The sequence below is a fragment of the Bos mutus genome, chromosome 8, assembly GCF_027580195.1.
Source record: "Bos mutus isolate GX-2022 chromosome 8, NWIPB_WYAK_1.1, whole genome shotgun sequence".
NCBI lineage: Eukaryota > Metazoa > Chordata > Mammalia > Artiodactyla > Bovidae > Bos > Bos mutus.
The window spans coordinates 59,808,052-59,818,946 of record NC_091624.1 but is presented as its reverse complement, the minus strand read 5'-3'; the positions used below and the strand labels follow the sequence as shown (position 1 = coordinate 59,818,946).

The window sequence follows — 10,895 nt, the reverse complement described above, 5'->3', positions numbered from 1 at the left end:
GCAGTGGCTTCTCTTGTTGCAGAGCATGGATCAGCTCAAGAGCACAAGCTCAATAGCTGAGGCAATGTGAAATCTTCCCAGACCACGGATTTACGTTAATCTGTGTTCTTATTTGCCAGTATAATTTAACTACAGTGATATGCAGTTTTTGATCTAAAAAATAACATTTTGCATCACAATCCACCATACACACATATATAATATATAGACATATATAAAACTGAAACAAAAGTTTTGCCAAAAACATCTACCCTGCATATTAATTTTTTGAGGCCCCTCCCTGTTTTTTAAGCAGTAGTTGGATACGACTGAGCGATTTCACTTTCACTTTTTACTTTCATGCATTGGAGAAGGAAATGGCAACCCACTCCAGTGTTCTTGCCTGGAGAATCCCAGGGACGGGGGAGCCTGATGGGCTGCCGTCTATGGGGTCGCACAGAGTCGGACATGACTGAAATGACTTAGCACTTAGCATAGGTTTACAACAAAATTGACAGGAAGGAACAGAAATTCCCCATATACTCCCTTCCCTCACATGCGTAGCCATTATCAACAGAGTGGTACTTTTTTTTTTAAACTGAGGATGAACTGCATTAACACATCAAAGCTTAGGTCATTGATCTTTCTTTTCTTTGTACTTAAAGCTGTAATATTTTGATAGCATTAGTTACATCCTATAAACTTTTGTACGTTGCATACCATCATTCAACATAGCTCTCCACTGTTATTTTTAAAATACTGATTTTTCTCCATTATGTTGTGTTGTGTTCATTCACCAATCCTTAGAAATGTTGAGATGTTTTATATATCTTGTACAACAGCTGCAGCTGAGGTCATCACCTGACAATTTTGATAATACAGTCACTTCCCAAGACCCATCAAGTTTCTGCACAGCCTGAACAGATGCGAACCTCTCACCTGCGCTGGGTTTTTCACTGCGGCACGCAGGCTTCTCCAGGGGCAGTATGCACACCCGGTAGTTGTGGCACTTGAGCTTAGTTGCAGTACATGGGATCTTGGTTCACTGACCAAGGATCAGACCTGGGCCCCCTGCATGGGGATCACAGATCTTATTCACTGGACCACCAAGAAGTCCTCAGAAGATAGGAGACTTTATCTTGAATCTTTCTGTATTTTTAATGATGGCACTTGGCAATTTCCCAAGATACAGCAGATGTGGTTTACTATTCCAACTTCTACTTGGCCCTTGTTATGGTCAGGGCATCAAAATGGGGATTCTTTCAGTGGTCAGGTATGTATGTCTATCCCAAAATCATACTCAGGAACAGGGGAGGTAAGCAGACTGTAGGTCCAAGGGCTGAGTTACTTGTGACACAAGCTTGGGCTCAACCTCCATGTATGACTTGACCCAAAAGGAAGCCAACTTCAAAGAAATGTTAAGTCCCAGCCACATCACAAAGAGCACGAGAGGTGAATTTGGAGTGTACATACAATATATGAGAGCAGTCAGACTCAGATCTCATAGCTCAGTATCTATGCTGTACTTAAGCTGTCTGCTGAGCTTTAAATTTCAATTATTTTTTCATCAATATAAATTGTTTTGACAATTCTTAAATCTGCCTGGTTTTTAATAGAACTTTATTTCCCCATTTTTGACACTCTTCTTTAACAATGATTTCAAGTTCAGTATCTGATAATCCCTATATCCATCATCTTTATAGAGCTTATTTTGTAACTTTGTTTTTGCAAACTCTTGCTTATGATGGCATCTCTTTCTACAAGGTAGATTTCTTTCCTAGTTCAGTCCCTGAAGGTCAGATTGCTTCTCCTCTACCAGCCCCTGTCCGTTTTCCAAGGAAGAGAACAGGAAAAGGCTAGCACTTTCACCAGGGAAAGCGGAGCTGTCCTCATAAATTCCAAGTAGACTACTGCTTACATCTCCCTGATCAGAACCATGTAAACAGCCCTAACTGCAAGCCTTTAAGCCTCCATAATTGACAGCACTGGTGATGAAGAGTTCAAAGAGCATCTGTGAATTTCTGCATATAGTAGAGATAGGCAAGAGTCCCAATTCACTGCTGTGGGGTTGATGGCAAGTCATGAGGGTTACAGAACTGTTCTGAAGCAGAAGATATGGAAAGATACTCAGACCTACTTGAGTGCGTGTATGTTCAGTCGTGTCAGACTTTCCAACCCCACAGACTGTAGCCCACCAGGCTCCTCTGTCCATGGGATTTTCTAGGCAAGAATACTGGAGTGGGTTGCCATTTCCTCTTCCAGGGGATTTCTCCAACCCAGGATCGAACTCATGTCTCCTGCACTGCAGGTAGATCCTTTACTGCTGAGCCATCAGGGAAGCATCCAGACCTACTTACAGGGCCCCTTAAAGGCAAGGCCTCTGGTTGTAGAACCGCTGCTGCTCACCAGGTTCTCCCTGTAACTGTTGCCTGTAACTCACTATTCAGGGCTTCTAACCACCTTACAGTAACCAATAACCATCAACCAACAAATCAGGAATTCACACAGACAAACCAAAAGATTCAAACTGACACAGAGAAAAAGAAGAAACATCACTTGGTCAAGATTTATTTCAAGGCCTGAAAACATTGACTAATCGAAAAAGGCCCTACTGCAATTTCTTATAATGTATAAATACTTAATATAAAACTTAAAAAAAATGTAGACACTATTAACTAACTTCTAAACCACACACTATATGATTTTCAAAAGCTAGTTATTTAACAAGACGTAAGGTGACAATATCAATTTTTACACTTAATGAAGACATAACCAGCAGCAAGCTATTCAAACACAAATGTTTTTACACTTTCCATGTTGTTTTTAACTGTGTTTCAAAGAGCCACTGATAATTGAGGCTTCTTTCAAGTATAGGATTCCTAACATTAAATTACATCTCCTAAGTATTTCTATAGAGAAATGAAAAAGACACAGACTACATTGTTTGCCATAAATTCATACATCAAAATGAAAAACAACCCAACTGCTTTTACGCATGCTTCCCCCTTCTCCAACATTAGCTTTAGATGTTTCTGTAAATATTATATAAACAGCTTTGTTCCAATCAGTTCTCTCATTTATACAGATTAGGAGAAAATGATTTTATAATGAGTTATCTTTAAAATTACCATTTAGATACTCTGCCCCCAATCCCCTCCCCAAATTTGGTGTTAAAGTGGACAATATTACAATGTGCTACAAAAACCAAAACAATCTGTAGTCTCAATTTCCTAAATATCCCAAATATCTGTTTTTGTTCTGCCGATATAAACAGAAGTCTTAAGTGGCTAAGAGTCATTTCCTAGTAGTCAGCAAGAGGAAGAAATGCATAGCATGAACATTATTTAACTGAAACTTTATTATTTATGCCTTCCTCCCAACCACAAGCACTCTTTAGCCCTAAATTACATTGTGTGCACACAACTACAACAGTTTGTATTTGCTCAGGAACATAAAATCACATTAAAAATAAGTAACTTTCTACTTCACAGTTCAGTTGGCTCTTCAATTAAGTTATTTTCTCTGGCAGGGGCGGAAATAAGTATCTTACGTTAGGAAACTGGTATATATAAATGAACAGCTGTGTGTTCATTTAAACTTTGAGAAAACCTAAAGATGAAGTTTTGGGGTGTTTTTTTCTTAAATACAAGAGATATGCAGCTTCACCACTGTTCATATAGTGAAGGGGTGGAATGGCAGATACAGATGCAGATGAAACTCTACATTTTGTAAATGGAAAAACTGATGTTGACCATTGTTTACAGGAAACAAAGGTTAAAGAAAAATGTTGAAGAATACCTACTCCTAAAAAGAGAGAAGTGCTATACAACACAAAAATGAGACCTAGAGATATGAAAAAGACCCATTTTACTGTTTTAAAAGAAAAACAAACAAATAAAAGGCAGGGAGTCTAGACCAATTAGAACTGAGGCAGCTGCAATGAAAAATGGAACACAGTACAATGATTTGAGGCCTTAAAGGAAATGACTAATTAAAATGAAATTTCACCAGTCTTCATGTCTTTAACAATACATAAATGCCCAAAATATAAAAAATATGAAGTCTGGATTTTCCCCTTAGGTTTATAATGAACTGTCAAACCTCTGCTTAATACAGTTACTTTTATAAGCTTTCTGATGAGCAGAGCATGCTATACAAGTACACGCATGCTAGAATTTTACCATGAGAATTACTGTTCTCATCTCAAACTAATGACCTGCCTGTTAACCATATTTATACATATTTCATTTCCATTATAAGATACTTAAGACCTTTCTAGTGGTATATTTTAATCAACATATTACATAAAAATCTTGATTTTTTTAAAATAAACTTTTTTAGTACTGTGACATGATGGGTTTAATTGAACAGTTGGAACATAATATGGTAACTACATTGCACTATTTAAATTAATTCACAGCTGTAGGAAAATGTTTTTTAAAATATAACCAAGATGAGACTGCAGAGTTATGAGCAGTAAAATATTAGAAAACAGTGAATGAATAAATAAGATGATTTTTCCATCAGTGGCCATTCATTATCTTGCTTTTAGGAACCTGGAAGAATTTGTCTTCTTTGAGTTTCAAATGTTCTGGTAAATCTAGTCGTTTCTTAGCTTCTTCGATATCACCTTGAATTGCTGAAATAAGTGCCTCTGCGGAGAGAATATACCAGGTAAAGATAATGAAAAACTGCTGCTGTGCTTTTTATTACTTCTTTGTTCAGCTTCTCCTTAAATCTCAGAAGCTGGCAGTATCCCTGGCACAGGGTAGGTGCCCAGTAATGTTTGTTTCATCCTTTCTTCTAGACTTAAGTAAAAGTCAATGGTACATAAAGGATGTCCCTAATCGTCTTGCAATTACTTAGAGAAAGGCATTAGCAAAAAGGTACAAGTCACATACTAAATGAAACAAACACTATCAGTTCTCTTCAATATTTACACTTGTAAAAGAAACTCTACATTAGAATTAAAACTATCACACTACAATAAGATACTCAGCACCAATTAGTTTAAATGTTCTGATTTACTGTTTCTTACACTTCAAGTACTGCTAAGCACCCATTATTCACAATATTAATTCTTACTTGTTCTTAAAATACAAAAGGAAATATATTTCACTAACTTCATACTGTTGGAGAGAGAGAGAGTCAGTTTGAATCTAGGCTGCATCACTTACTGTTACCCCAGGCAAACTACTTAACCTTTCTAACAATTTCCTCACCTGCAAAATAGACTAAATAATACTTCATGCGGTCGTTGTGGGGATAAAGTGAGTTGATTCATGTAAGGCTCTTAAAACAAGGCCTGGCATATTACATGCTCAAATACAATCTGTCCTGCCGTGATTATTATTAGGAGAAGCAGTAAAAGGGGCTGCAGCAATATCTAAGAAGATCTAAAAAAGAACTTACCTAAAGAATCAAAGTTCTTTTCTGGTCTGAGGTAGCCAACAATGGCCACTTTGAGGATTTCCCCATAGAAGTCCTCTTTGAAAGTATGCATGATATGAGTTTCCTACAGTTAAAAGATGTTAAAATTGAATGTATCTTTATTTTTACGGTGGGGTCACTGAAACAATCAACCTTCCTTAAATTTTTAAAGACAGGTTAAAATATACATGCAGTTTTTTCTAAACTCTTCCATTGCTCCTGTTCTTGACCCTGACCTTACAGGTAAACACTATAACTGAGTAAGGTAGATGCTATCTCACAAATCCGGTGTGATTTGCTGTTTTTAGAAAAAGTTAACACGCAACAAAGTAAGACTCTTAAGGCAAAAAAACTGAGCAAATACATCAAAGAGGTAATGAACAAAGAAACTCTTTCTCAAAAGACACCATTCCATTAATGAAATTAAAAAAAAAAAAGCAACACAGTAGACATTTGTCATACATAGTTCCAACAAAAGAACTGGATCCAGAATATATTAAGAACTTTCAGTCAGTAAGACAGACAATCCCATTTTTTAAAAAAGGAGTAAAGACTTCAACAGGTACATCATGTACATCTGTTATCAGCAAAGAAAAGGAAAAAGAAAAAATCTAAAATGAACCTCCTACCAATGGAAAACTAAGTTTCTCCTAACTGCAGAAGGCACTCCTTAACTGGCTCTGTAATAACAGTTCTGTTATCTGAGTAGCTAAATAAGAAAAATTAGTCATGGGATAGCCTCCCCTTCCTTTCATTTCCTCCCTCACTCCACAGAAAAATATTTTGTATTCTTTCATCAATTCTTTTCTTTATCTATGCCAACACACCCTTAATCCTGAAAAATAAGAGGACCATTGAGCATAACGTTAAGTAGTCCTGGACCACTTCTGCTGCTTACGCCAGTACTTTTTCAGCTAGCTTTCCAACTGTGACAGATTTCTATAAACCCTTCAAAGAGAAATTTAGATGACCAAAAGATTCAGCCATATCTAGAAGATTATGCACTAAAGCTGTGTAAATTTGATGATAAGAACAGGAGAATATGTATAACCTCAAAGGGGGCTGAAAGATGAGAAAAAGCATCATTCTGCAATTTTATCAGAAAGCACCATTCATAGAGTGAGCAGTTCCACCTTAACAGGGTGCGTGCATGCTCAGTCGCTGAAGTCATGTCCGACTCTTTGCGACCCCATGGACTATAGCCTGCCATTCTCCTCTGTCCAAGGGATTATCCAGGCAAGAATACTGGAGTGGGTTGCCATTTCCTTCTCCAGGGAATCTTCCCAACTCAGGGATTGAACCTGGGTCTCCTGCATTGCAGGCAGATTCTTTACCACTGTGCCTCCTGGGAAGCCCTAACAGAGTGAGCAATAATTAAAGGGTAAATGACCTACATTAACTGTGGCAAACTCAACTTTATTTCACTTTTATTTCTAATAAAGGTAAATAGACAGGCAGTTATAAAATTTAATTATTGTAGTTTGGTTTGTGATTCCACTTTCTATTTTCTCTGTAATTTATAAAATTAATCTATGTTATTGGGTACACAATGACATAATCTGTGAGTTTTGGTATACTACCAATTTGGTATAAATTCAAAATGGATTTTTATAACTTTAGGATGTTAAATGCAGTCCCCATGGTATACACAAAGAAAATATCTATAGAAAATACACAGAAGGAAATAAGAAGGGATCAACACGTGTTACTACAAAAAAAAATCAGCTAAAACAAGGCCGTAATCGAAGAACCAATGGACAAAAAAGCTGGAAGGCATATTAAAAAAAACAAGTAAAATAGCAAAAGTCCCTCCTTACTAGTAATTATTTGAAATGTAAATGGATTAAACTCTCCAACCAAAAGTCAGAGATTAGCAGCCTAGTTAAAAATATACAAAATCCAACTATACCTTATAAGAGACTCACTTTGGATCCAAAGACACAAACAGCTTGAAAGTGAAAGGATGGAAAAGTTATTCCATTCAAATAGTAACTAAATACTTCACTTTTAAACCCTTCAGATACACTGCCAAAATTCTAGAATCTGGATTACTGTTGTGATCACCACTGATGAGTTCTACCTGTGTATTATTCCAAATCATCATCTCATCCTCATTTATGGAGTGAAATACAATTCTTACCATGGATTTTTTAGTATTCTTGTAGTATGGGTTCCATCCTATGCTCACCACCATCTTATGGACATCTCCATTTCCAACACTGGCCCAACCATAATAAATGCCAGTAGATATATCAGCTGGAAGATTATCTACTACTTGTTCAGGAAAGTTAGCTAAACAATAGAAGAAAATATGCTGTTTAGAGTTTCATATTCAATATTTATAAGTCACATGAAAGCCTAGTCTAAATCATCAAACAAGATTCCTAGGACTCTAAGACTATTAATACCATCATTTCATACTCTGGCTAGGATTTCTTTCTCTTCTTCATACCAACTGGTTAGGAAAAAAGTACCATATTATAAGTGTATAAGGTACCAGGTTATATAAGTGTATCAAAAAATGTAAAGTCTCACAGTAGGAGAAGAAAACAAATACAGGAACAGCTGGATTTTTAGCCCTGGTCTTTCTTAAAGAGGCTCAGAATCTCTTGAGAAGATTCTTATTTTTTGAAATACACATGCCTAGGCCCCAAGCTCAAAGACTACTTTAACAGGCCTAAAGGCAGCCCGGGAATGTACTTTTAAGGATGATTAAGCATACCTTCAGGTCCTAACTACGAAAACTAAGGTAGAAAGATCAAAATGATACCTGGTTCTCATTCAAGTGCCTGTGTCGTCATTTGGACACAATTTACTAACGTATTTAAAGAAAGAAAACCATATTGCTGGCTTAAGAATTTAGCCTATCTGGCCCACATTACATTTTCTAAAGGGGAAAACAGGCGCCACGCCTGGCGGCTTGATCACAGCTGGACTGGGAGGCGGGAAAGGGGGATCCTGAAACTCAGCTTCAGCTTTCTGAGGTCACCACACCACAAGCCGGGTGAGCTCTGAGCCACGAGCAAGGACGCGCTCCATCAGCCCGACCAAAGGTCTTCTGCCTCAACAAAGGGGTACCTGGGTGGAGGAAAGTGTCATCCCTGCCCGTAGTCCCACGACCCAGCTTGGAGCTCCCCCGGCTGATGTCCCAGCTCCGCTCCCAGGTGACCCAGCCAAGGGCGGGTCGGGGACTCCGCGCTCTCCCGCGCTCACCTGTAGGGATGCCCAACTGCTTGGAGCCGCGGCCGAAGCCCCGCACCACTTGGCCGCGGCAGAAGTATGGCAGCTGCCTCATGACGCCGTCCGCTTCAGGTTCGGGCTGCGGCCCCGACCGCGAGTCCGGCGGGGCCGCCGTGGAGGCGGTGCCCTGACCCCCGGACCAGCCGGGAGACACGTGAGGGAGCTCGGCCGGCCCGCCGGGCGGGCGAGCGGAAGGGTGCCCAACGGCCGAGCGGTGCGGACTACACGCCGCCGCGAGAGTCTCACGCCCGCTGACCCAACAGAAGGTACCGGACGACTCAGAGGCTGCGTCTGGGCTCCGGGAAGCCGGCGACTGCGGAAGTAAGTACGGGTGTGGGCGGGGAGCGCGGCAGAGGCGGGCCTGCGCCGGAGGCACCCCAGCTCACCGAGTGCCCCGGGCCTGCGCACACTGTTCCGGCAGAGCGCCCCTGCGCCCGTTCGGCTTCCGTAGCCCCGCCCCCAGCCGTAGATGGGGAATGGCTGCTTTGCCCTTCCTCGGGTGTATCCCTGGCGTTGGGATCTGAGGCAGAGACACGTTTTTTTCAGCCTCAGGGCTGTGAAAAGCACTATTCTCGGACACTCCTAAGTGTTTCTTCCCCCCTTTTCCTTTTCATTATGATTTGACGCCAAAGAGAAACTTTCTTTAGCGCTTTGACAACTGCTAGATTGCTCTTCATCAATCAGTCGCTCTTTAAACACTTTATAAACCTCAAAGATTTCAACTCGGAAATCACCTCTTCATTGGGGTTTTCACGACTACCTACCGGAAGTGATCCTCTTCTCTAGACCACTTGTCCACGATCTGAAGTTACCCTGGTGGCTCAGACGGTAAAGCGTCTGTCTACAATGAGGTTCCATCAGCATGGAGACCTGGGTTCCATCCCTGGGTGGGGAAGATAAGCTCGAGAAGGAAAAGGCAATCCACTTCAGTACTATTGCCTGGAATCTCATGGACAGAGGAGCCTGGTAGGCTACAGTCCATGGGGTCCCAAAGAGTCGGACACGACTGAGCGACTTCAATTCACTTCACTTCACTTCTTCAAGCTCCAGGGAGCGTGCCCTGATCTGTAAACCTGCAATCCCAGAGACTAGCGGAAGGTTACAGCGATGCAATTTTTTTGATAAGGACAGGGCTGTCTACCCACTCTCCCTCTTGATCTCCTGGTCTCTCTGAGGAACTTTAAAAGCTTGATAAAGACTTGATCTCTACCGAACTGCAATTTTCTGGGCCTTCAGACTCTTGGAACTATAAACATTACCTCTGGAAATCGTTTCTGGGTTGCTCACAAGACACATCCTCTTATTCTTGAGATAGAAGTTTTAATTGTTCTCTTACTTTTCTCTACAAACGTGTATGAAATTCTGTCCAAACTTTATATAGTCATCATTTTACTTTCAGTTCAGTTCAGTCGCTCAGTCGTGTCCGACTCTTTGCGACCCCATGAATCACAGCACGCCAGGCCTCCCTGTCCATCACCAACTCCCAGAGTTCACCCAGACCCACGTCCATCGAGTCAGTGATGCCATCCAGCCATCTCATCCTCTGTCATGCCCTTCTCCTCCTGCCCCCAATCCCTCCCAGCATCAGAGTCTTTTCCAATGAGTCAACTCTTCGCGTGAGGTGGCCAAAGTACTGGAGTTTCAGCTTTAGCATCATTCCTTCCAAAGAAATCCCAGGGCTGATCTCCTTCAGAATGGACTGGTTGGATCTCCTTGCAGTCCAAGGGACTCTCAAGAGTCTTCTCCAACACCAAAGTTCAAACTCATCAATTGTTCTGCGCTCAGCCTTCTTCACAGTCCAACTCTCACATCCATACATGACCACTGGAAAAACCATAGCCTTGACTAGACACCTTTGTTGACAAAGTAATGTCTCTGCTTTTGAATACGCTATCTAGGTTGGTCCTAACTTTCCTTCCAAGGAGTAAGGGTCTTTTAATTTCATGGCTGCAGTCACCATCTGCAGTGATTTTGGAGTCCCAAAAAATAAAATCTGACACTGTTTCCACTGTTTCCCCATCTGTTTCCCATGAAGTGATGGGACCGGATGCCATGATCTTCATTTTCTGAATGTTGAGCTTTAAGCCAACCTTTTCACTCCCCACTTTCACTTTGATCAAGAGGCTTTTTAGTTCCTCTTCACTTTCTGCGATAGGGTGGTGTCATCTGCATATCTGAGGTTATTGATATTTCTCCTGGCAATCTTGATTCCAACTTCTTCCAGTCCAGCGTTTCTCATCATGTAC

General features: G+C 40.7%; 1 protein-coding gene across 1 annotated transcript; it reads right to left on the bottom strand.

Annotated features, from left to right (window-relative positions):
• Positions 1-2,518: 2,518 nt before the first annotated feature.
• RFK (riboflavin kinase) lies at positions 2,519-8,852 on the bottom strand. Its single transcript, XM_005892980.3, has 4 exons — positions 8,623-8,852; positions 7,550-7,701; positions 5,392-5,494; positions 2,519-4,633 (listed from the first exon to the last, which is right to left on the bottom strand). Exons 1-4 carry the CDS (start codon positions 8,702-8,704, stop codon positions 4,503-4,505), a joined length of 468 nt encoding a protein of 155 aa, XP_005893042.1. The 5' UTR covers positions 8,705-8,852; the 3' UTR covers positions 2,519-4,502.
• Positions 8,853-10,895: the final 2,043 nt, after the last annotated feature.

What these genes read in the sequence shown, in the direction of transcription:
- RFK (XM_005892980.3), bottom strand. Translation starts at nt 8,704, where the DNA reads ATGAGGCAGCTGCCATACTTCTGCCGCGGCCAAGTGGTGCGGGGCTTC. An exon ending in GCAGTTGGGCATCCCTACAG is followed by an intron (nt 7,702 to 8,622) that starts GTGAGCGCGGGA and finishes TCTATTGTTTAG; the next exon opens with CTAACTTTCCTGAACAAGTA. An exon ending in AGAATACTAAAAAATCCATG is followed by an intron (nt 5,495 to 7,549) that starts GTAAGAATTGTA and finishes TTTTAACTGTAG; the next exon opens with GAAACTCATATCATGCATAC.